Genomic DNA, 26,964 nt, shown 5'->3' with positions numbered 1-26,964 from the left:
ACCTTTTCTACCAGCCATATTAAACGGCTCGCTTTCTGTTACGCTCACTCCCGTCTGCTCACTTGTATACGCACCTGGGTCCATTACACACACCACCGCACGGCCTGTCTCTGCAGACCGTGACATATTGTGCATAAATAGTGAATTGTCCTGACACAATATTGTGTTTCGCTTCTGTTATTACCATGGTACATTGACAAAAACATATACTTTTATTCACAGGATAAAACAGTTGTTTTGTATCACTAATTGTCCAGTGCGATTACAACATACAATATTATTGTCACTGCTACATTTCTGTAATGCTACCAGAGATTATTTCCACTACTAATTAATTACCGTTGAGCTCAAAGGTTATATTAATAAACGGTTAACGAATGTGTATTTATGACGACGATTTGTGAGACTGGTAAACTTACCTTTGTTCGTACGATGGTCTTTCGTTCTACACGGTGCATTTCAAGGTCCTGTACCCATCCGTCGGTAAACTATACCTGGGCTTGTTGCAGTGACCTTAAGTTACTAAACTTCATGAGTGTATGCACTCACTCCAAGAACCGTATAATTATAAATATGAGCGTGGTGAAAGTTGGGCAGCACGCTAACGTATTTTGTCCACTCGGTGTGCTCGTAAGGGTCTGACCCTGTCACTCCTTTGATTTTTTCCTCGTATCTTTTCTTTGTCTTTTCGTCGAGTCTGTCTTTGTACGGACCGGCATTGTTCTCCTTTTGTTTTGTACATTCCTTTTTTGTGCGGCAAAGAAAAAACAAGAAGGTATTCGAACCGGAGAATGAACGTTTTGCGGTGCTGCAAATGCTTGCATTTGATGCGGTACTTGGTTTGTTTCGCCACGATTTCCCGGCATGCAATGCCCGTTATGCCCGATGGCCAGTCCAGCTATGTTCCACGATGAAAAAGTGAATAAATTTCTTAATAAGTAGTACAGTGCGGCATGCTAGTACAAATATTAGGTTGTCCAGAACATGCATTTGCCAGGTTGTTAATTAGATCCTCATTACTTAGAATTTGAGCCACAAGACTCCGTGCGGACTGGCTCATAGTGCCATTCCTCGCAGTTACAAACAAGGAAAACACTAGATGGCGCAAGCGCCTCCTTGACATCAAGTTTCATTCCATACATTCAGAAGATCATTCTATATATTCAGAATTTGATATATATATATATATATATATATATATATATATATATATATATATATATATATATATATATATATGTCCAGAAGAGCGCAGTCCTGGGAACAGCTAAGATACTGCGCAGGACCCTCAAGCTCCCAGGCCTCTGGTAGAGGACCTGAGCTTAAAGGATAAACCGCCCGCAGGGGTGTGCTGGGTGTTTTTATATATATATATATATATATATATATAGATAGATAGATATATATAGCTATATAGTACATAGTAATATAATACATACATAGTAATCCAGAAGTTAATAAATGTGCAAATCATAGGGTATTAAAAGAAGTTTTCTGCTTGTAACTGCATATGGTAAATTTGGTACAGGATGTGCTCAGGATGTGAAACTCATGATCATGGGCCTCATAATGAAAACAACAGGAAACAGCTCAGGGTGTAAGTGAGATGTATACATACACCCTGAGCTGTTTCCTGTTCCTGTTTCCTGTTTCCTGTTTTCCTGTTACATATTTTATGTGTTTAATCTTCACAGAGTTAAATATAAGCATCTTTTGACTATGCCTATCTATCTAAACAGCTCTGGAAGAAGGATAGTCATGCATCAACACCACTTCTTCATCTCCCCCACCCCCTTTTTTGTTTTCTCAGCTCTGCTTTTCCCTGCACACCCACTTTACTCTGTCTAGGTTTAGCGTTGTGTTATATGTAGAGATCCACTTTCACTTGCCTTTTGCCAAACAGTCAACTACACCTTTTGCAAAACCGAGTCCCAGTTTATTTTTGGACTTTTACTTTTTGCTAGATTTTTCTTTTCACCCTGTTCCAGTGTGTGCCTCCCTGCATTTTTTTTATTTACTTCTCTTATTGTCAACTGTCTTTTCTGCATTACTTTAAACCAAAGGTAAGTAGTTTAAACTTTTAATCTGAATTGAATAAAAGTTTATCTGAATATAGAATCAGAGTCACTGCATTTAAGGAGCAGTTGATTACAAAGGCCTCATTTTCAAGCAGTACTTTTAAAATTAAATATTACAGTTTATCTTTTAGTTTTAGTTTCTTGCATATGGATAATTTTGTGCAAAAAAATTGGGCCTAAGTAAGTGGCTGAAGAGATTTGAAGGTGAAGTATTGAAATGTGTCCCTGATGGGTACAGATATTGATACTGCTGTGATATGTTAACTGTGAAACATAAAATCTTTTACTAAAAGTGCTGCAACATTGTTCTGCAGTCCAATGTAAACATTTTGTACATTCTCCAGAGCTGTGGGATGCGCCAGGAAGTTGGGGGTGGGGAGGTTTAGGGTGTAAGAGATAAAATGTACATTGCATTCCTTCTTGTCATGATCTAATGCGCTCTATAAAGTCTGTGAACTAGCAAACCCAGCTGTACACAGAGCACAAGAATAAACAGTATAAACTGAAACTGATTGGTCCGCACACCCAAGAAAATCATATCAGATGTTCTGTGGCTAAAATAACTTTTTCATCCACAAAATGGGTGGAGGTCTTAGAACGGAGAACTTAAGACCGTTAGAACTTTTCTATCAAACTCAGCTTAAGTCTGAGAAAAAGTACTCTCCTCTCCTTCCGTTCTTAAAGTGCAAAAGTCTTTAAGTATTTTGTCAGAAATATTTTTTATTCTGTTTCCAGTGACATTATGTTCAGTTGAGGTGTTGCTGCCATTTTGTGAGGGAACGTGCTCAGATATATATATATATATATATATATATATATATATATATATATATATATATATATATAGTTAGCACTTTATTATTTTGGTTTATTATTTATCTTTTCCTTCCACTCTGTGACATTGAGAAGTACAGAATGTGAAATATTTATGTTGACTTTCATTGCAATAAACGACTGTTTTCAGAGGTATAACATTTAAAAGACGTAACGCCGGTACATGTATTCCGTTACTCCCCAACACTGGTAATAAAGAAAACCAGAAATAATTTGGTGAATGCATTTAGGTTTTGGGAAGTTTTGCATTAGAGAGATTTGTGTATGAAAACCTGTAAATGGAAAGATGGCAGGATTTAATCTTTAGTTCAGTTTCATTTCCTTTTTATCAGAAACTGAAAGTGAGTCTTATTGTCGTACTCTTTCATTAAGAACATGACACTTTTTGCCTCCCGCAGGCTTCCTGACCTTGCTTTACGTGTGACTTTCCATAGCAGTTATTTTTCTGTTATCTGGACAAGGCTATTTTATTACATATTTTATGTGTTTAATCGTCACAGAGTTAAATATAAGCATCTTTTGACTATGCCTATCTATCTAAACAGCTCTGGAAGAAGGATAGTCATGCATCAACACCACTTCTTCATCTCCCCCAGCCCCTTTTTTGTTTTCTGAGTTCTGCTTTTCCCTGCACACCCACTTTACTCTGTCTAGGTTTAGCGTTGTGTTATATGCAGAGATCCACTTTCACTTGCCTTTTGCCAAACAGTCAACTACACCTTTTTGCAAAACCGAGTCTCAGTTTTGTTTTTGGTCTTTTGCTTTTAGCTAGATTTTTCTTTTCACCCTGTTCCAGTGTGTGCCTCCCTGCATGTTTTTTTAATTTACTTCTCTTATTGTCAGAAGAAGGATAGTCAGATCCTCTTGTTCTGCTTTGTCAACAATGTGTGTTTCTGATGAAATAGTACATGAGAATAATCTGAATAAGTTGAAACAGCACCTCTGTTTGTCACCAAACTCATTGTTGCTGTTGTAAGTGATGTAACTTTTTCTTCTTTGTTATTTTTATTTAATTTATTATTATTCATTTTTGCAAAGTTTTTTTGTTTTTCTTTCTTTTTCTACTTGACCCCTTTAACTCATTTGAACTTTGACATACAGACAACAATGAACCAAGACAGTTTCTACATTTGACAAACATCCAGCCACTCTCGTCAGCCCTTCCTGCTTTTCTCATTCCCTGATCGGCAGATCAGGTTTTACTTTGTTTCTGACCATAGCTGGACTGGCCATTGGGCATACCGGGCATTTGCCCAGTAGGCGGTGATTTTTCGTTTTTTGATGGGCAGATGTTTTTTTGTTTGTTTGTTTTGTTTTGTTCTGTAACGGTATAAACAATGAAAGTTCATGGATTGGCCAAAGTGTCATGATAAACTCTGGGCTGGACCAATTACAGCCGAGGAGGTTGGATGCACCCTCCCCCTTGCTTGGGCAATGGCTCCGAATGCAGTCTTATTGCAGACAAATATAAGAAAATGGTACTGAGGTGAAAAGGAACACGATTTGTCCCGTACTTCAGCTAGAATAAAAAAAAGACAGAAAGCTGGAGTTATTCTGCGTCTTTATGCTGCACAGCTGCCTCTTCTTCTCTCCTTCTCTCTCTCCCTCTCCTGTTTGGCACTTCAGTCATGAAACTGATCAATGATCAGCTGATCGTCTTTTCTGTCCCGTCTCTCTCGCTTGCCCACTGTCAGGGTTCCTGGGTCGGTGACCCAGTATTTTCAGTTCACGTTCACTGTTTATCTACTGCCTGTTCCACTTCCTGTTTTATTGTGTTAGCCTTGGTCTGTGTGTATTATGTTCGGTCCTCTTCCCATTATCATTAGTTCATTATGTTCAGCTGTGTACTCACCGGTCTCTCATTATCATCATTATCACCAGTCTGTGTATTTAAGCCCTCTGTTCTACCCATTCAGTGTCGGGTCATTGATGATGTTCATGTGATGTTCTGTTGTCGTTTCCGTCTGCGTTCAGCCAGCCAGCCAGCCAGCCAGCCAGCCATTCACCCTTCCAGTCAGTTGTCCAGTCAGTTGTCCAGCCAGCCAGCCATTTTCTCCCTTTGTTCTGTTCATCCACTCCTCATAATAAATCTGCACCTACCTGCGAGTCCTGCGCTTGGGTTCCTTCTTCCTCGCCTCACAACGCCTGACACCCACTTTGCGCCAGAAAGAGGAAACCAGCGGATGTCGAGCTAAACAATAGCAGCACGTTTAAGCTTGATCAGCTGTTGTTAGAATTTATTTAATATTACTTTCTAGTATCAGCTGATGTTTGCTGCAAACACAGCTGTAAAAGCTGCTGGTCATGATATCAGTTTGGATATGTGGTGAGAGGGAAACATGAAGATGAAACCAGGAAATGTCCTTACTGAATCATCAGAGCTGAACAGGTGATGGAGAAACAGGTTTACATTTTAGGTGACATGAATGAGTTGAAGGGAAGTTATGAACTGTTTCTGAGAGACAAATAACACCAGGATGCTTTGTAGTTGACAGCTAGTAACTGTGCAGGGGCGGATCTAGCTAAGTTTTGCCGGGGGGCCAGGTAGGGCATTAACCGGGAAATTCTCATTTAAAATGTCTGGTTTTTAATAAATAATTATCTGAATCTTACAAACAAAGTTTTCATTTGATGTAAAATGTATAAAAATCCATTATTGTATCTAGTAAATATTAAGTCTAATATATACTCTAAGCTATGGTAGTTTTTCCTTTCTGAAGGTATCATCTGTGCAGTCTACAATTATGTTGAAGAAATTATTATTTAATTATTGTAATGTGTTAATAATTGATTTCTGTCCATTTGTTTTTACATGTGCATTAAATTAAAGACGATTATGTCAATTAAGCATCACGAGGCGGAGGGTGGGGGGTGGTTCCCTATTTTTGTTTTTTTTTGGGGGGGGGGGGGGGTAGGATTTGTCAACCCTATTAGTTAGGTTGTTTAATATTTCCATTAAGTACTGTTTCGAATACCAGAATAGGGAGGATGGTGTAGGTTTAAGTTTATTAGATTGATACATATATACCAACAAGACAGTGTACATCACTGTGACAACAGTGTTTGTTTTCATTCAAAGGCTTTGTGGTTTTTCCTATATAACCTGGTGGGCCGGTCTCTAGTCAAAATGCCCGGGCGGATTTTTTGTCCCAGTCCATGCCTGGCTGGACCCAGAGTGAAATTAATTTGTTATTTCTTATCTTTCATCTGAAAAGTGTCACTTACGTTAATACATACAGGTGAGTTTGTTTTAGAACTTTTATGGTGCGCTAATTACATTAAATTTCAACATATCATTTTGTGGCAGGTTGTGGTTTAGCATCAGGTGAGGGGTAGAGCGAGTTCAGGTGACAGCGGCAGGGGAGGCTGGGAGAAAGAGCTGATGCCTGCCACGGTGTGAAACGAGTGGCTTCGAGTTGTGAACTAAATAAAAACTATTAGTGAAACGTGACGCAGAACTGTCTCCTTGTGTGTGTCATAACAGAGATCAGTAACAGAGTGATACAGTGGTGCCCAGCTTGCCGCTACGACATGTCAAACCCACAGAATCTACAGCAAGGTCGCGCACTGGCTCAAATGTTCGCCGACATGGCGGACTTGCAGCAGCAGCAGGCAGTACTGCAGCAGCAGCAGGCAGTACTGCACCAGCGGCAGATGCAGATGCTACTAAACCTTTTGCCTCAGTCTGGGGCCGCTGCGAATCCGCTCCACCTGGAACTCTCTCCAGAAGACCATCGTCGCCGCTTCCGTGGTTGCCGCATGGGACCACAAGAAGGGCCTTCGGCTTTTGCCCAGCAGCTCCTGTACGACGCGGGGAGGTGGCTGCATCCTGGCCCGACACAAGGGGAGGCGCAGCTGCTGGAGGCTGTCGTTCTGGAGCAGTTTGTGGAGGGGCTCCCAAGGGAAATGGCGGACTGGGTCAAGTGTCGCAAGCCACCCAATCTGCAGGCGGCAGTGAGGCTGGCTGAAGAACACCTGGCGGCGCGGACGGAAAACCCCAGAAGATCGCAGCCAGGGGAGGTGAGCATCTGCAAAAGAGTGATTTTTGATGTTTTGGTTTTTTAAGTCTAATATCTTTACTTATGTTAGTAAATGCACTTTAGTCAACAGGGTTTATGAAGGGGTTGTATATAAAATAAAGAAATGATCTGTCTTCCAAGTATCTTTATGACTTTATGCGTATTTGTACCCATATTGTCATCAATCCAGTTCTTTTTGATTATAGAACTGTGATGTTATATTTGTTATTTCTGATGCCCTCTTGGCTAGCTCTCTCTTGAAAAAAACATTGTTATTGTCAATTACGTTTTACCCTGATTTGAAGTTACTTGATATTCATCATGAGCAATATTTTTGACAGATTTTAAGTCAACAAGTAATTTATAACAGCTTAAATTCCTGCAGTAAACTTTTTGACAAATGCTGGAAACCCCTTTTTGGCAGATGATCACTTTTTGGTACCCTACTGGCCCCAAGGAGCAAACTTTCCGTGCCTGTGCCAGTGACACTGACCATTGAGGACCACTGGCTACGCTCCAACAACCATTTCCTCTCTGCTTTCTATCCCCAGGTCCTGGCAGCGACAGGCGCTGTACCTGGCTCATTGGTGGCTGCACAGACACAGGGACAGGTGCGTGAGCAGTGTGGGGACCTGGGACATTTTCAACAGGAATGCCAGGAGGACGCCATGGAGGTGCAGCAGGTGTACAGTGTTACCGGGATGTCTACACCCAACTTTGGTCGAGGAGGGATGTACAGCGTTCTGGTAAGGTGCCAAGGGATTGTACGACAGGGAATTGGGGTTGCACGCAGACTACTCATTGTTGGAGGAGTTGGTGAAGGTTAGATGTGTGTATTAGTGGTGGGCAGGCACGTGCGAGGGGGGGGGGGGGGGGGGGGGGGCTTGAGCACCTGCCCCTTTCCTGATGGGTGCCCCAAGTGCCCTTTTCTTGAGTATAATTTTTATTTATTTTTTATTTTTATTACTATTTTTTGTTTATTTTTGTGTGCGTGTGGAGTCCTGTCTGTTCCCCTCAACAATAATATTTAACTATTAATCATAGTTTTGCTAAGTAAAAGGATGTGGTTTCCATCAGTCACATGACTACCATTAACCAATGATTGCCCTTGATGGCAGAGCGCGCTGGTTACGAACCAGGAACGAACTCGCAAAGAGCACGCGCATTTTTTGCCGTCTGAGCGGTGCAGAGCTGTAGGAGACTGATGCAACAAAAGCCAGTAAGTAGGTGTACAGCGTACTCTTTAGTCAACACAGCCCGTTCCTCCTGCACTATCAGGAGCAGGATCAGCAGAAACTCCTCAACAGCAACATTGTACCCCATCAGGTAAAACAGTGATATAGTATGATGCGATTCCGTATTAGATTCTTAAAGAATGTGTGTTGTTGTTCAGCCTGGCTCTATGTGCCTGTTTTTAACTTTGAGCACCCGCCCCTTTAAACATCTCTGCATGGCCCTGGTGGTGGGCGGATCAAACCAAAACATAGATGCCAAAGTTTGTTTTGATATTGATAAATAGGAGCATAATGAGACTGATATTAGTTTCTGTCTTGATACATACTCAATCATCCAGGTAAGTAAATCCCAAGTTTTCCCAACTATATAAAGTGCAAATGTTTATAAGGTTGGGGAAACCTGCAGTTAGCTGAGACTGAAGAAGTCACTTGGATGAGCGATGAAACGTTTCTCCCACTGAAAACAGTCCAGATGAACAGAATTAACTTTTTGGGATACTGGTTTCTGTTTCTTTGTTACTCCTAGAATCATCAAAGAGGCAACCTAAGGGCAACCTCTATCTAAGTGCTGCTGCTTTCAAGTGTCACAATAACATTTATTGTGATTGAAACAAATATCCCGAATATATCATAACCCCTTTGTGTTAACTGTAAAAGGGATACTGTGCAGTTACTATATTTAAACTACAAGTAGATGTGATACAGACTTCTCATTATATGTTTTCTGTCCTTGGGTTTAATTAATAATCCAAAGAAAAGAAAATCCCCCAAACACTTATAGGTCATGAAAATTCATTCTGATTTAGCAGTTTGATCCACCATCCACCATAATTATTAAAAAGCATCAGTATCTGTATCAGAATCGTTGATACTGGGCCTTTATTTACTTAGTATAAAAGGAATACCAAATCCAGCAGTATCTCACACCACTAATGTGCATGGGGGAAATTCATGAAAGTCCTATCGTGTCACCCTGCAAAAACCACACCCTGCTACATAGTGATAGCAACAGCTGATTTGGATCAGGTAAGGGTTATTGGAAATCGGATAATGAAGCAGCATGCCTTCATTCTTCATAAATATACACTAAGGTGACCTGAGTCAAAGCAAGGCCCCAGTCACACAAGCCTGACCACCCTGCGACTTAAAGTTCTTACAACCTCCACCAACCACTAAACAACTGATGTAGTTGCCTGATGTTGGAATACACATTTTAACCTAACAGCTTTTTTTTTTAATCACTGTGCTAGTTGAGAATATATGTAAATATAAGTGTGTACATTTTAAAAAGTGCATGTGAATGTTTTTGACAGTTTGTTAAAGAACAAATTGTTTCTGTACAGGAGCAATGATTTCTTCTGTAAATTCAATTATGCATACATGTACAATTTATAATAATTTAACTTCAAATGTGAAAGTTGAATATTTATATGCTTCCACAGGATTTGCCATCCATAAGTGAAAAAGGTGAGAAAAATGTATCTCACTCTCATTTTAATACATCTAATTTATTTATTTATTTTCACAGTATTATTTTTGCAACATCTAAAATACACCATAATCAGAAGTTTCAATATTCAGATTTTCTTTTTAAATTGTATTATTTTGTTTAAATCCAAAAAGGAAAAAGAAAGTCAGAACTTGAGTTTGGCGAATGGCAACCATCTCCTAAACGACAAGACAACTGTGCAGCAGGATCACAGTCAGGTACACACATATATGAAATCCTCACACTTATTCCTGCTTTGTGTCACCATTTTTAACTGAGTAGTCAAAATCAGTCAAATCCACAGTAATCTGTCATCCAAGGTCAAGGAAAAAACAATATTTCAGAATCTCCTCTTGTTGGGTTCAGTTAGGATCGTAAGGAGACTGGCAGTGGTAACTCAACTTAAAGAGGGAAAAACCTTCCACTCAGAATGAGACACTGACAACAACTTAAGGAAAAAAGTGATTTGAGTGTATTCAACATTTAAATGGTCCAAAACATAGACATGAACAAACCTTTATCTTCAACAATGTACAACATATCACTTCAAGTGTCCATAAATGTGTCAGGCATGCTGTCCATTTCAGTTCAGTGCACTTTGTGTTCAGTATGTGGTAAGTGTTCAAGTTATTTGAATTGTCTTTAGTCACTGTTTTGCTTTTTGGTGCATCAGGTTTTGTGTTAAGTGGAATCAGATCTGACCCAAAAAGGAAAAAAGTAGCTCATTAAAAAACGTTAATCCTTAAAAAAAAATTACAAATCGTTGTATCCTACCACTCTCCAAGGAAACAGGTGGCCTTCAGATTAAGAACGTCCTTTCTAGGCACCTCTAGTGGCATCCAGTCCTTAGATGGCACCGCTCGGTCCTTGCAGCAGATTTCTACTACTTAAAAAAAACAGCCAGGATATTCTTCAAAGAAAACATTAATTCTGTAGCGCAACACGTTGCAGGACTGAATCTCCACACAGCTTTGCGCATCTAGCTCCATGCAGGCGGATGCAGGGAAAGAAAGTCACCACGCACAGCGCTATGGTGCATTCATGGGAAAATGGGAAAACTTAACAAAACAGTAACACTTAAAATTAGAATAAAAACAGAATACAATTGGCAATAAAATAACCATGGGTTACATTTGCATATCAGTGGACCATATTTGCATTACACTGGTTCCAAGTTCCTACTTATTAGGGTTTTTTTCTGTTTCTCTGACAGAAACAAAAATACTGTCTGATGTCAAAGACATAATGAGACGTGTCAGTGAAAGACTACATGGCCGTGACAAGCTCAGCGCTTTCCTAAAGTGAGTAATAAAGATTTTCTATTTTTGTTGGATGTTCTTCCAACCATTTCCCAGGAAGTTGGGACAGTCTGTAACATTTTGCTGGTATTTGGTATAATAAACATACTAAAGATTTAAACTCAGTCAGAGCTCAGCATGGAGCTGTGTAGTTTGTTCCAGTAGTAAGTTGAATTTTTTCAACACATTTTAAAAAACAATTTTTTTCTGATTTTACTGCATTTTCAGTTTGATATTTCTGAGAATGGGTCAGTTAATCCATATTTAAACCCGTTCAACAGGGATAAAATTGAAGATTTGGAGACAGAAAAGAGACACCTGGTTGGTGTCTTTGGTAGAACCGGGGCTGGAAAGAGCTCTTTAATCAATGCCATCATGAATAAGGAGGGCCTGTTGCCTTCTGGAAGTGTCAGTGCATGTACCTCAGTAATGATAAAGGTGGAGGCTACAAATGGATCAAAGTATGAGGCACACATCGAGTTCATTACAAAAGAGGTAGAATGAAATATGAATATGGTGATTTTTGAAGTAATGTGTTACAATGTAGATACAAAAACTGCTTTACTAAAATTAAGATATAATCTTTTGTAGGATTGGGAAAATGAGGTGCAGTCCCTAAAACTGGCTCTTGAAGAAGATGATGATGATGATGATGGTGGTAATGATGATTGTCTTGACCCTGATGGAAAGTTATCAGCGCTGTATGGAGAAGAGTGGAAAGAAAAATCAACTCACAGCCTCATGGACAACAAATATTTCAGAGATATTCCAGAGTTTCTAAAGCCCAAGATAAAAATTTTGGAAAGTGACTCAGTAAGTGTGCAGTAATACAGACCAAAATAAAATCTGGTTCTTCTTCTAGAACAAAGGAATACTTGCAGTTTAAAGCATATATTAGACCAGGGGTCCCCAACCTTTTTTGCGCCACGGACCGGTTTATGCCCGACAATATTTTCATGGACCGGCCTTTAAGGTGTTGTGGATAAATACAACAAAATAAAACTAATACCGGTACTGAAAAAAAGAAGATTTATTCATAACACACGTGAAAAGACCCAGGAAAACCGAGTTAACGATAAAAACGATAACAAAATAACGCTGAAAACCGATAAAACCCTGAAAACCATACATTTCACACCTGAGCCTCAACTCTCGCGGCCCGGTACCGGTCCGAGGCCCGGGGGTTGGGGACCACTGTATTAGACCACAGTTTGGGTGAGATACATAACAGTGTGTGGCTTATGAACATCACATAATGAGCAGTCAATAGTTACCCAAGCAGCGTTAAGCTACCCTGATGCTGCACCTTTGCAGCAGGAAGATGTCCACGCTATGTAATGCCACCCTAATGGAGAGTGCAGACAGAGACAAAGCATTGGTGAAGCAGATGTTGCTGTAGTTTATTGCTGAGCAGATATATGTCGGCGATATGTCGATGTGCCTCATTTCCAAAATGTTTGACATCCATCAAACAAGAAACAAAAAACAAGTGAAATTGTGGTGGTTAAAATTTTATGGTTTACTATCCTGTTGCTGTCTGATTATCCTGTTACCATGGAGCTTGCAGTTTTCTTTGTGGAGGTGTTGAAGAGTTTCACATTTGTAAAGCTGATCTTCGATGCATCCATCAGAGAATGAATGTGTGTAAATGTTAGCTAGAAATAACATACCCAGAAAAAGTGCTTGGGGTAATGAGGTAAGTTTTATAAAGTGCTTCAAATGTTTACATGCAGTAGAAGAAATCACTATATAAGAACCAGGCCACTTACTGTGATCCACAGTAAAATATAAAAAAGGTTTATTTATTTTCTTTCTTTCTTTCTTTCTTTCTTTCTTTCTTTTTTAAATAAAAAAATCTAATTACTTTGGATTTATTTTCCTGGTTTTCATTTCAGATTTTTGAGATAGGATGTCTTATTTTAATTTCCCATCTTCTTTTTCATGCAATCATTAAAACCTTTGTTATGGGCACATACATTCAATTGGCTTATATTTATCTTGTTTGTTTGTTTTTGCAGGCTGAAGGGTTGTCTGAAGAATTTGTGAGATATACAAGAAGTGAGTCAAATGAGACAGAAGAAGTAAAGAGGTGGTACTGGCCACTTGTGAAGTGTGTGACTGTCAAAGTGCCAGACAATGATTTTCTTGATCATGTCACACTCGTGGACCTTCCTGGAAACGGTGACTTTAACAGAAGCAGAGATCAAATGTGGAAAGAGGTAATTCACAGAAGTCATGTTATCTTTCTTCAAAGCATTATTTATTTATAATTTACATGTATTCATTTCCTTTTCAGTTTATTGCCAGTTGTTCTACAGTTTGGATTGTGACTGAAATGACTCGAGCAGCATCAGAAAGAGAAGCCTGGGACATCCTGGAAGGTGCCAGCAGCCTGCTGGGAAATGGTGGCGAGTGTCAGCAAATTCATTTTATCTGCACCAAGTCAGATCATGAAAAACCAGATGATATGTAAGTCAAATATACAAAAAAAATCAAATTACAAAGAAAGTTTGGCACAGATACACATGGTGACCATACACTTCACTTTTTTGTTGCTTTGTTGTTTAAAAGTCATTATTAAAAGTTATACATTTAAAAAAAATCTATGTATATGTGTTTTAATAAGTTTCTAAATAGATAAATGCTGTTGTAGAAATTTAATTAACAAAGTCCACAGACACATTCGGCTGTAATGAACATTCGTTATTATCATGCGCATGAGAGAGAGCACACGCAGTCAGGCGCCGTGCAGCTCTCACACCTTTATTTATTCCCCAAAAAAGTGAGGAAGTCCGAAAGTGATCATACAGCACATGACGCAGCTCGCTCTGAAACCTAACTGAACAATGCGTATCCTGTTTCGTGCTCTTGGCATTATCACCACCTGCAAAAGGAGTTATTTTTTCAACTACTGAGGCTGAAATAAGTTCATCTAGTTTTAGACTGCTCAGTGGAAGTTTTCATTACAGTGCCACAACTAAGTATGCACACAAATGCTTGAACCTTAAATAAGAATAATTGAAATTTTCCATTACAATACTAACAATAAATTACTTTTACATCCAATTTTTATTTCCTTTCTAAAAGAAACAAAGTCAAGAAAGCAGTGATGAAGGAATTTAAAAAGCGGAAAACGATTACGGTAAATGTACAATCTGACAGCAAAATCTAAAACAATTATTTTCTTAAACAGTCCAAAAATAAAAACTGACTAACAAAAATGTTCTCAGAATCACTTCAGTGAGGATAGTTTCCAAGTCTTCACAGTGAGCTCCAAAGAGTTCCTCAAAGGGGAGAATGTAAATCCAGATGTCAATGGTAGGTGAAGTCACTACCAGTGATGGTATGTTTTTGTGTAACAGAAAATGTATTGCTCAGATTTATATTTCTTTTTCAATTTATAACAGAAATACTGAAACTCAAGGAAATTTTGAAAAATCTAAATGACGCTCATTCAGAGACCTCAAACTATGTGTCTGGAGCTCATGGGATTCTGTCTTTGATTCAAGGAGCCAAAAGCAGAGAAGTGGTAAGATCAGGCAATAAAGCCTCATTCATAATCTTCTTAAAGGTCATAAAATAAAAATGTTCATAAAATGTTCACTAAAGTTTACTAACATATATTGTAAGACATGCTGACCTTCACTGAAAATGTGGGATACTGGACATCATAAATCTATATGTGGTAATTTATTATTAGTGATTGAAAGAGGAGAGATTATTTGGAAGAACTGAATATTATTTATTGAGATACAGAATTTGATTAAATAGTTATTTACCAATGAGACTCCAGTGAACCAATGCGAGCACAGAAATGATGGGAGTTAGGACAGGACCCCGAGAGTCTAGATTGTTGGGGTAGTGAAGATGGTAGTTTGGATGGGGCTCTGAGTAGGGGTGGATTTTGATTATCGATTTATCGATTAAAATTGATTCTCGCTTGGATAACGTGATATCGATTCATTAAAATCCTGAATCGATTTTTTAATATAAATTTATTTTGCCCGAAATGCCAGAATCTCAGGTTAAACCTCACAAAATTTCAACAACCACCAAACAGCTAAAACAGTAAATGAGAGCAGGAACACGAATTCTGCACAAAGACGTAAACACAAAGCCCGGAGCCTCCGACGGATCAGAATCAGTGAGATGTCGCCTTTCTCACCCGACGGCCCGGACACAGTCGGGGCTGAAAGCCGACAGCTCGCTGATTCTGATCCGACGGCGGGTCCACGCTTTGTGTTTACGCCCTTTTTGTCCTGATTCTGAAGCTGCAGCTTTTATCTCTCTCCAAACAATATTGACCGAACCAGCAGCAAAAGAAGCAGCAAACTACACTTCATATAAACATCGTCATGAATTCCCTCTTATTGTTTTGCTGCCACCTCGATAAAATCACACTACATGCACAGCTCTCTCTCTCTCTCTCTCTCTCTGTACTTCAAGATCAGTTTCCCGTCTAAAAATCTTTTTTCTGCATTATTCGCTTGCTTGTTATGCACAAATCTACCGTTGTTTACAGCGCTGTCGGCTGCTGTTTTTTCCTAACTTCTGAAAAGAAAGCCTCATTTCTGCTGTTGAATGCTGAACAAATTTAAACTTGTTAAAATTATGCAAAATTGCAAAATGCTCAGCTGTGTCTCTAATAAATCTCTGCTTTATGTCAGCAGCATCACGTAATGTTCATATGGTTATTAATGGTTTTGTTTCGTTTTTGATCTACTGCAGAATATTTTTATAAGATCTAGGGCCAGGAAAATCACCTTCATGTTTTTCTGTGTTTTATCCTCAACTACTTTGACACAAAGGCATCTGCTGTGACGCTCACACCTTTGATTATGTCTCACAAGTGTCACATTTCTTTTTATAGATATAAAAATATAGAAATGTACTGATGCATGATCTGAATTATGTCTGAGGCAAAATTTCCCGATTCAAATTGAATCAAATCGAATTGAATCGAATTGTGGATCGAATCGATTCGGGACCTTGTGAATCGGAATCGAATCGATTCTAGAAATGAGTGACGATACCCAGCCCTAGCTCTGAGTGAAGGGTGAGGTGAAGATGGGGAGGAGGCGAGTTGCATGGATAAGTCTGTAAGGCAGAATGACAGAGAGCATATAAAAGCACAGAGAATAGAGACTGATTGGCCTGCAGAAGGCAAAAAAAAAAAAAAAAATCATTGGACTAGAGTCTAGAGTAAACTTGGGTTTGTCAAGACCGCCTCAAAAGCGAGTAGAGAGCCATTATGTGATGTTTTGCTGCTTTAAATAATGATCTTTCTTGTTTTTCAGGTTGAACAAAAAAACGAGGTGTGTGCAGTCCTTGAGGGAAACTTGAGCATCCAACTTAATCGAGTCAAAAAAGCAATTGAAGACATTACAAAAGCTTTTGAACAACACCTATGTGACGGAGTTGAAAAATCCCAAAATTTGTGTGAAAGAAAACTGAAGTCCTTCTTATACCCCAGTGTATGTGTTTTAATTACAACTGGAACAAAACCTAAGGATACTTTGTGACCATGTGTTTAAAAAAAAAATTAAAAAATTCTGTTTTGTTTCAGAAAACGAGTGGCGGAGCTTTTCACATGACGCTAAAGTTTGCAGTTAGGAATGATGGCATCCAGAAACCAAAAAAAGGGAAGCGAAAAGACCTCAACATGATATTAGCGTCTTGTTTGACTGAAAGCATTGATGAAAAATTCAGAAAGACCTTCCCGTGAGAATAATCTAATTCTGAACAGCATCAATATGTACAACAATACATGTATCCAAATTGCACTATATCATAAACTTGCTAATACTGCTATTATAAACCACATCTTTGCCCCATTCAGAAACGACCTAAGATGTGGAAATTTCAATGGGGCCATTGATGCGTTTTCACTCAGCACTGATTCACTGATTGAAAAGTACAAAAATGTCGAACTGCAACTGACATTTCTCCAGACCGAGGTAAAAGAACTTCCCTATCCATGAACCTGTTAGCTTAGCTATTATTAGAAAGTCATTCAAACACTGAACTTGTGTTATTTTACCTTAATGCTGTTTTAAATAATGTTAATCTGTATTTCATGTTTCTAAGGAAAAAAAAATGAAGACAAAGCTCAACAAAATCATCCTCACACAAAAGAAATGGATCTACAACAGTCTGACAGAGACAATCAAGAATAACATGAAAGGATGCTACGAAGGTAAGAAAGAGGTGAATTACCTTATTTTTTGCACTATAAGGCACACTTAAAATCCTTTAGTTTCTCGAAAATCCGGTGCGCCTTATGTATGAATTCTGGTTGTGCTTACTGACCTCCAACCATTTCATGTGGTACACGGCATTCAAAAATCTGTCAAAAATGTTTTAGTACGACTTTGGTAAGCAAGGAAGCCGCACCCCTTGATGGATTGTCGGAACATTACGACTACCATAGTCAGAATAATCCCAGTCGTAATCCGTTTAACATCCAGACATCCATGAAAACAAAATTTATTAAATTTAACTGGGTTAGAAGCTAGCAGGAAGTTAGCTCACTAGTTTCCACCTAAATATGATATACCATGTTCTGACTGAGAGATTTCTCAAAAAATTAAAACGTACAGCTCTGCTATCACTTCAGACATAAATGAAAAGAGCAAACTAAACAGCAGTGACTTTTGTAAGGTTACTGAATGTTGAGAAGTGTTAGGTGAGAGCTAGTTCTTTTAGGTTTAGCAGCTAACAAGATGGTGTATCGGTCAGGATACAGGAAGGAGGACAAGACACTTCCACTTTGCTGGATTGTCACCGCCGGCCATTTTATCGCCAACAGATGCTCAGTGTTGCCAGCAGTCTGTAGTAACAAATAAATTGCCATGAGACTGAATATATTACAGCAGCAGCTAAACTAATATAAACTCAAAAATATCCAATGAAATAAACCAACACATCCACATCTAATGGAAGACAACACACTGCTCACTAGACCATTTTACACTTTTATTACTTCCAGAAGGGAGATGCGTCCTACATGACACTGCAGTGAATCTCCAAATGGCAGTGTGCGCTTAACAGTTTTATTACAGTCTGTCTCACTCTAGTCTAAACCACAGTATTCTAGTACATTTCCACTGAGAGATGATTCCCTGTTATCTACTTCTACAGACAAATGTGGGTGAGAGTCTCCAACATTCTACCACTAAAGGACACGTAGTCTAATGCCTTTATTATCAGGGCCGTGTCCACTTAATACTACACTATACAGTTATATGACATTTTGGTTAATATAAAGCATAGCATTGAGGCGCTTCAGGTAATTTTCATTTTCACATTTCACATACGGAAGTGGAGGAAGCAAGAAGAATGAGTTGAGTAAAGTTTGACTTATCTTACTGTTTTGTTTTGCTTAATGCGCCTTATGATCCGATGCGTCTTATGGTTAGAAAAATTCGGTATTTCTATTCAACTGTGCATGAAAATGATTGTCTCCTTGTAGAAGCAGCAGCATTTGAAAAAAAAGGCACCCTGAAGAGGATGAGGGACACTATTGAGAGACATGTGGAGTCAAAGATGGACATGTTTGAAGAGGCAAAAAATGCCATGTTGGAGCAGTTGAACGATTTGAAGGTTTTTTTTTTTTCCAAGCAGTCTTGAAACATATCAAACCAATAATTTATCTCTTGTCCAGTTATTCTTGGATTCAATAGTTGCCTATTTAAAAAGTAACAAATGTTTTGATGATAAATTAGGAAACTGTCCTGAGGACACTGGAGGAAACCATGGAGGATTCCATTGAACACTCACTCAAGACTGAGGCCTGCTCACTGCCAGGTAAACAGAATATATAAAGTGTTAGGAATCCTCTCAATACAAACACTAACAATAAATATTTAATAAAAACAAATACTTTGTTTTTAGATGTTTTGGAAGATCTTGAGATGGTGAAAAAACACTGTGATGAACTTAATGGCGATCAAGATGAAAAAAAGTAACCACACTGGGTAAATCTTAAAATGTCACAAATTGTTTAAAAGGCTGTGATCATGAACTATTTTTCTGATTATTTTCAACAATGTTTTTAGTGCTGTTAGCATTAATCATGTTAATACACGTCATCAAAGTTAACACGATAAACATTTTTAATGCACTCAACCCATCTGTAGTGCAGAATAGACAAACTTCGGACAAACTGCCTGAAATGCGTTGACAGAAACATTCAGAGGATTTTGAGTCAGTCTGTTCTCCAGATGAGTTAATTATTAATCGTGTTAGTCGTGATGACGGCGTTAGCGTGAACTTCTAACCCCTCACAGGGACTAATCTTCGTTAACTCGTTAACGGGGATTTGCCAGTTTTGACATGTTAACATGGATCGGTTCACGTTAACGAGATTAACGGTGACAGCACTGGTTTTTATTTAAATTTAACTGATCCATCCAGCACCCATTTTTCATTTGCTCCACAGAAACAGCTGAGGCCTGATAACCCACAGGACATCCCTGAGGAAACACTGATTAGAGACACGAGGTCTTTACATATTATCACAGTAATATTTGTTTTGCTCTCTTTTAATGTTGTGTTGATGTGTACTTTTGACTTTTTAATGAATTTTATACAAAAAGCATCTTGAATATTATAGATATCAATTAAAACTGCTAATATTAAGGTGTTAATCACGAGGGTCTAAATCATGTTTTGATTTCTTTCTTTTTAAAAATTTGTTGTAGTTTTTAATCACTTATAGCAGAGCGTGAAGACATGTAATGCATTCTCCATTCAAACCTGAGATTTATGATTTTAATTGTAAGAGTCTGAGATTACGGTTTCCAAAAGCATTTTGATTTTTTTGCTTGTTTTAAATATCATAATTTAATGTTTTAAGTTGATGTGTATACTGTTGGTTCATTGGGACGGGAACATTTATTTTAATGTAAGTGCTTATCAGTTAAACATTGAGCCTCATCCAGCACTGAAAAGGTACCAATTTTACATCACAGTTCTAATGACAAATACTTGTTTGTTGCAGTTATACAATATGTGTACATGACAAATAGTGAGAAATGGCTCTAAGTAAAGCTGCAGGAAATCATCAGCTACTTCTGTCATCTCCCTGCCATTTTGCTTTTTCTGGGTTTGGAATTATTGGTGAATATATTACAGTTTGAGTTTAGGTTCAGGTTGTTTCTTTGTTATTTTTTGTTACGTTAAATGTTTAAAATTTTAATTACTTCTGTGCATATTGTTAAATTCCTGTTTTGATTTTTGTCTTCAGTAATTCTCTCGTGTTTCTTCCACCCACCATACTTTATTTCTTCATGAAACAGTTCATTCACGTTTAGCATTTACTGTCATGTTTCCTGTAACCTTAGTAATGTCATTACAAAAAGGTACTAAGGTGCTTCCTTTATTACACTGGTGATACAAAGATATTTACATCTCATAATTTTAAGTGACCATACAGTTGTTGAAGAAAAAGATGAACCAAACTGAGATTGTTGCATAGAGCATTTAAATGTTAATTAATCCAGCACACTGTGATGCAGCTAGTATATCATTTAGCTTTCTTGCTTCCTTATCTGTACTGATTCTAAAAGAATGCATGCATTTGATATTGTATACCGTTCAATAAATCTTACGTGCAAGCAAATATTTATTGTAATCATTAGATAGGAAATTTGTTTTTAACCCAGATCTTTTTACCCTAAAATCACCAAAAAATTTATTGCATTGCGTGACAAACATACAGTGGTGTGAAAAAGTGTTTACTCCTTTCCTGATTTCCTATTTTCTTGTTTGTCATACTTCAGTGTTTCAGAACAGCAAACAAATTTACAAATCAAACAAAAATAATACTAGTAAAGACAAAATGGAGTTTCTAAATGAAGGTCCCAAAAGGTTGATTCTGTTCATCTGGACGTAGCGTCAGAGGGAGAAACATCCTTATCCAAGTGACTTCTTCAGTCTCAGCTGACTGCAGGTTTCTCCAACCTTATAAACAGCACATTGCACAAGGACTGAAACTAGCCCACTGAATAAACAATGGACTGCGAGGTCAGTTTCTTGATCATTAATATGCAAATTGTCATGACCATTGATTAGTTGCCTTGAGTACCAATCACAGACTTTGGGAATGTCTACAATCACAGCATTGTAAGATGGCGAAAGATGTACCCTTATTCCCCCTCCTCGATTCAGAGATGATCTTTGCCTTTTCACGTAAATGCCCTCCTCGACTCCCCATTCAAACCAGCGTTCCTTCCTAAATCCCCCGTTTGAGGATTTGAAACATTAAAATGTGACAAACATACAAGAAAAAAAAAGAAAATCAGGTCGGGGACAAATACGTTTTCACACTACTGTAGTTTTAAACACTACACAAAAATTACTCTACAATCTAAAACTAAAGACATTTTCTGTATATCAGTATTTTATTTTTGTCCTTATTATATTTTATTTATGATGTTTTACATAGTCTTAGATTAGCCTCTTGTTTTTGTGACAATTACTTATTATTTGACATGAAAACATTGCTTATTTAAGTTGGAGTCTTTTTGTGGTTAAACATGGTGTTTTACTGCATTGATGAACAGTTGAGGGAGCTAAAAATATTTGGAGAAATGTGCCAAGCCAGTTAAGAAAAACTAATCATCTCTTGACCCTTAAGATTTATCTTGTAAACCTTTCAGACAGGAATGGCCTCTCACTTTAGAGTAAGTAGGCTTTTCACTTTATCACGAGTTCTTCTGTCGTCTATCAGAGAAGCAGCCTTTTTACCACAGGCCTAATCAGTTAATGATAACTATGTCCATCCTCTGACGCTTATCTTTATCAAGGGTTTCAGAAACCTATAGCAGCTACCATTGGGCGAGAGGCCAATCTAAGGCAGATGATGACTACATCATCAACAAAATAAACTCCAGTTTACTTGTTGTGTAAAGCAACTCCAAAGATGACACAACAACTGTCATTTCAAATAATTTTTAAATCTTTCCTTCAAAAACTATGATAACTGAGATACTCTTTGCACAATTTCATCACACAATGTTGCTGGAAACCTATTTTTAACATTTCTTCAAATCAACATAAATTAACAGAATTACCCAACTAATGATATTTGAGGAGGATCCATGGGAGTTTGCCCAACCAGTCTACATGTGTTTTGTGGACCTGGAGAAGGCATTCGACTATGTCCCTCAGAGTGTCCTGTGGGAGGTGCTTCGGGAGTATGGGGTGTCTGGCCCATTGCTACGGGCCATTCAATCTTTATACTGTAGAACTGTTGCAAGAGCTTGGTGCACATAGCCAGGAATAAATCAGACTTGTTTCCGGTGGATGAGGGACTCCACGAGGGCTGCCCTTTGTCACCGATTCTGTTCGGAATTTTTATGGACAGAATTTCTAGTCGTAGCCAAGTGATGGAAGACTTTCACTTGGATGGTCTCAGCACCTCATCTCTGCTTTTCGCAGATGATGTGGTTCTGTTGGCTTCATCAAGTGATGGCCTCCAGCTCACACTGGAACAGTTTGCAGCTGACTGTGAAGTGGTGGGAATAAGAAGCAGCACCTCCAAATCTGAGGCCATGGTCCTCAGCTGGATAAGGGTGGAGTGCCCACTCCAGATCAGGGACAAGTTCTTGGCCCAAGTGGAGGAATTTAAGTATCTTGTTTGCGAGTGATAGGAGAGGGGAGCGGGAGACTGACAGACGGATTGGTGCTGCGGCTGCAGTGATGCAGAAGCTGTACCGATCCATCTTGGTGAAGAGAGAGCTGAGTGTATTGGAGTTCTCCTCTGCTTCCTTAAAGAAAGAGAAACGGTCTTTTAAAAGATTAAATTCATTTCAGCACTTGAAGTTTCAGCATGCTAGACCTCAATGTGAACCAGAGGTCTGCTTCACAAAAATGATGAGCCTGTAAGCAGGTATTACAATTTTATACCACAACAAAAACAAGTGTTATTATGACTACTTCTTCTGGGAAACAACGTGTCCGGTTCTGCTGTCTCCCGAGTGGATCTTCTCCCCCACTCTATCCACATCTGACCTTGTCTGCATCTGCTCCTTTTCCAAGAAACAAAATAGAGAAAGAAAAACACCTCGCTCTCTAGCCTTGCTGTATTAATATTAGCTGGCAATTCACTGCCTATTGATTCTTATTATTATCTAAGTCCGGACATTCTGTTCAGACTCGCTTGGCCCAGAATTTTTGCATGTTTGCAAATCCCTCTACAGCTCATTATGTCAGTCTCAATAATTCAATTCAAGCTTAGCACTGAATTGATGCTTTTGACCCTGTAGAATATTTAGCTGATTTAGAGTTTAGAAATGTGTTATCATAGAATGTAGAACTGTTGTAGAGACACTGACACTGCCCTCAATATAGTAAAGGCTGATTGTGTCGTGAACTTAGGAGTAGATTGTACCCCTCCCCCACTTGAGCTGTGACAGTAAAACAGAGAAGAGTTAATGCTGAGTGGAAATTCCCCAGAGGATGTATGGGGGGGGGGGGGGGGGGGGGGGGGGGGGGTCTCAACATTGTAACTGGATACCTGTGGTCTGGAAGTGAGAGGGGTTTTATGACTTCTAGGGAGTTACCTACACCCACAGTGTTTTAACTGTCACGCACAATCACTCATGTGCACACAGTCACACACGAGCACTCACATAGACACTAGGGAATGCGCACATGTAGGCATTCATGTGCTCGTGCACCAGAGGTGTGGACTCGAGTCACATGACTTGGACTCGAGTCAGACTCGAGTCATTAATTTTATGACTTTAGACTTGACTTGAAAAAATGTTCTAAGACTTGTGACTTGACTTGGACTTTTACACCAATGACTTGGGACTTGAATTGGACTTGAACCGGTTTACTTGAAAAGACTTGATATTTTACCCCAAATATAAAATTTAACATGCATATTATATAGAGATTGAAAATGTGACGTCATTCACGGGTAGAACCGCAAAGGATTCTGGGAACTCGTGGCAAGCGGTACTAGCGCACGCAGGCTTTCAATTAAAATCAGTCACACAGCGATAAAAAGAAACACAAAAATGTCAAGAAGCTGTTGTATTATTAACTGCAATAGCCGGTCGCATGACAGCCACGGGAAGCCGACGGGTAAAGAGATCGGTTGTTATCGGATTATGTCGTTGAAGAGAAATTGTTCGAGCCATGTTTCCGAAGTAACAAAGAGGCGACGGATGGCCTGGATTGCAGCCATTCAAAGATCAAATATAACGTCCCAGAACACTCCAGCTCATAGGTTAGTCTGCTCCAAGCATTTACACAAAGGTCAGTCTGCTGTTGTAGTTAATACGTCATTTTCATAACATAATTGGTGATATAGGTTACAAGCAAGTCTGGCGCTGAACAGAAATGGTCGCGCTATGCTCCTTTGTTTATTGTGCATAAATAGTGAATTGTCCTGACACAATATTGCGTTTCGCTTCTGTTATTATGGTACATTGACAAAAACATATACTTTTATTCACAGGATAAAACAGGTTTTTTGTATCACTAATTGTCCAGTACGATTACAGCATACAGTATTATTGTCACTGCTACATTTCTGTGATGCTACCAGAAATTATTTCCACTACTAATTAATTACCGTTGAGCTCAAAGGTCCTATTAATAAACGGTTAAGGAATGTGTATTTATGAAGACGATTTGTGAGACTGGTAAACTTATGATACGTACGATGGTCTTTACTTTCTACACGGTGCATTTCAAGGTCCTGCACCCATCCGTCGGTAAACTGTACCTGGGCTTGTTGCAGTGACCTGAAGTTACTAAACTTCATGAGTGTGTGCACTCACTCCAAGAACCATCTAATTATAAATATGCATATAAATATGCTACGATGAGATAGCTGACTTCATCTAACTAGCAAATGTTTTCCAGGCTACGTTGGTGATGCAGTTTTTTTTTTAATGATATTTAAAAAAAAAAAAATCATTTATTTATGTATGATATTTTTGTCATGCGATTTCAAAGCCGGTCCTACAACCGCATCCAAGAATAACATGCAGCTTATCTCAGAACTGTCGGTGAAAATTATTCTTGGAGCTAAGTTTAATTGAGCTGCATTTTAAAGAGGTGCAATTTCACAATTTGTGTATATTTTCTAAGTTCACTATTTTGTCATGTGTTGAGAAAAACACAGATTAAAAAATTACATGGTCTAATATTTACATTTAGCATAACTGCAACATTCTTTTTTTTCGTTTTTTTTTTAAAGACTCGAAAGGACTTGAAATTCAAAGTTTCAGACTTGTGACTTTACTTGGACTTTTACACCAGTGACTTGAGACTCGACTCTGACTTGCCTGACATTACTTGAGACTTGACTTGAGACTTGAGGATAAAGACTTGAGACTTACTTGAGACTTGCAAAACAATGACTTGGTCCCACCTCTGTCGTGCACATAGACAGACACAGAGTTTGCGGCCCACCGTGGGGGGGGTTTATGATGGGGTCGCTTCTATAAAACTGTGTTTCACAGACAAAGGAGTGAAGATTTTGGAGAGGGACACCGGCCTCGTCTTCCCTTCTAGAAGTGCATGCTTAAATGAAGATGAATAAAGATTTTGTGAAAATGACTACTGAGTCCGGTGCCATCTCTGGATGCTCGAGGAATAAAAAGAACTGGGGTAAAACTGATTTCCCAACAACCCTCATTACACAGAGTGCCAACTAATTAATGAGCAGAATTGCAATGTGTACATAACAATCACCATGACAACTTTATTTAATAATTTTATTCCTAAGTGTAAAAGCGAAGTTCTCAATTTCTCTCAAACGGTCGATCCATGTCGCTACCCTCACCTATGGTCACAAGCTGTGGCTTATGACTGAAGAACAAAACTGTGGATACCAGAGGCGGAAATAAGCTTCCTCCGAAGGGTGGCTGGCCTCTCCCTTCCAGGAGGGGCTCACCTTGAAAGGAGCCAGATGATGTGGTTCGGGCATCTTACAAGGATGTGTGCAAGTCTGGGTGAGGTGTGTTCTGAGCATGTCCCACCAGGAGGAGGCCCCGGGACAGATCCAGGACACGCTGGAGAGATTGTATCTCTTGGCTAGCCTGGGTACGCCTTGGTCTTACCACAGACAAGCTGGAGGAGGTGGCTGGGGAGAGGGAGGTCTGGTCTTCTCTGCTTGGGCTGCTGACCCCACGACCCGGCCCCGCATAAGTGAAAAAAGATGGACGGACGGACGGATGGATGGATGATGCAGAGGGCAGCTAGATGATTCCTGACAGTGCATCACAGAATATCTTTGTGGAAGTGAAAACTGACTCAAAGCCTTCTTCTTGAAAGATGTTAGGTGTAAATGCATATATGTGGATGGTCGGCTGGTGTCTTTACCAAACTCATATGAGAGGTATTCTAGTTCCAGCACAGCTATGTCGCTGTCTGTCATGGCAAATGGCTGTTTTAACTACAGGAAACTAAAAACCTTTATTTATGTTGATGACAGTAGAAGAAATGAAAAACAAAATTTCTTGCACAATCTTAGAAAAATTACGCATATTTAACTTTTTTAAAGCAGTTTGGAGCCATTTTGTTCAAATGTGTGCGAGATCTGTGGCTTACGTTTTCTTTTGGTGTGACAGTGTGGAGATAATGTAGTCAGCGCAATGTAGGATTATATCACTCATTACTATATGCGTATTTTTTGCATATAGAGGAGACACGTACTGTAGATTATGCAATTATTTGTAAACAGCCACAAGCTTGCCTTTTTTAACTTTGTATTCACCATGTATTTATAATATATAGCAGTTGTGCCTCTTTTCGAAATGAAATTCATGTTATTGTGACATAAAAACATTTTTTGCATGCAGGCTAAAAATCCAGGCCAACTAGATGAATATGGTTTAGCTGCATCCTGACACAGATTACTATTACAGAGAAAATGGATCACAAAGCTTCATATTACCACATTTTATTGTGTAATGAATGATGAGACTTATTCTGTTTAATGTTGGAATGTGTGCAAGTCTGTTGAATATAATACAGATTGATTTGCTC

The 26,964-nt window shown here is 38.8% G+C and overlaps 1 protein-coding gene across 2 annotated transcripts; it reads left to right on the top strand.

The window, feature by feature from the left end:
- Positions 1–1,766: 1,766 nt before the first annotated feature.
- On the top strand, positions 1,767–20,569 carry LOC101477582 (nuclear GTPase SLIP-GC). Of its 2 annotated transcripts, none has more exons than XM_076883159.1 (21): positions 1,767–2,063; positions 6,397–6,932; positions 7,483–7,677; positions 9,609–9,633; positions 9,790–9,873; positions 10,869–10,956; positions 11,235–11,448; positions 11,545–11,766; positions 12,972–13,172; positions 13,250–13,422; positions 14,041–14,095; positions 14,184–14,271; positions 14,361–14,482; positions 16,251–16,427; positions 16,520–16,674; positions 16,793–16,910; positions 17,041–17,149; positions 18,425–18,555; positions 18,678–18,759; positions 18,847–18,916; positions 19,394–20,569. In XM_076883159.1, exons 2-21 carry the CDS (start codon positions 6,444–6,446, stop codon positions 19,401–19,403), a joined length of 2,808 nt encoding a protein of 935 aa, XP_076739274.1. In that variant the 5' UTR covers positions 1,767–2,063; positions 6,397–6,443; the 3' UTR covers positions 19,404–20,569. The 2 variants fall into 2 exon arrangements, with proteins under 2 accessions (XP_076739274.1, XP_076739275.1); XM_076883160.1 differs by having other exon boundaries at positions 1,768–2,063; positions 18,847–18,929.
- Positions 20,570–26,964: the final 6,395 nt, after the last annotated feature.

Source organism: Maylandia zebra, linkage group LG4 (assembly GCF_041146795.1).
Source record: "Maylandia zebra isolate NMK-2024a linkage group LG4, Mzebra_GT3a, whole genome shotgun sequence".
In the NCBI taxonomy this organism is placed as follows: domain Eukaryota; kingdom Metazoa; phylum Chordata; class Actinopteri; order Cichliformes; family Cichlidae; genus Maylandia; species Maylandia zebra.
Note: the sequence above shows the minus strand (reverse complement) of the source record. Positions and strands in the feature narration are given on the sequence as shown.

Bases quoted from the DNA above. Each gene is read 5' to 3' on its own strand.
- LOC101477582 (XM_076883159.1), top strand. From the start codon at position 6,444: ATGTCAAACCCACAGAATCTACAGCAAGGTCGCGCACTGGCTCAAATG. The intron at 14,272-14,360 runs GTAGGTGAAGTC...AATTTATAACAG, and splicing joins TGTAAATCCAGATGTCAATG to AAATACTGAAACTCAAGGAA. The intron at 18,556-18,677 runs GTTTTTTTTTTT...ATGATAAATTAG, and splicing joins AGCAGTTGAACGATTTGAAG to GAAACTGTCCTGAGGACACT.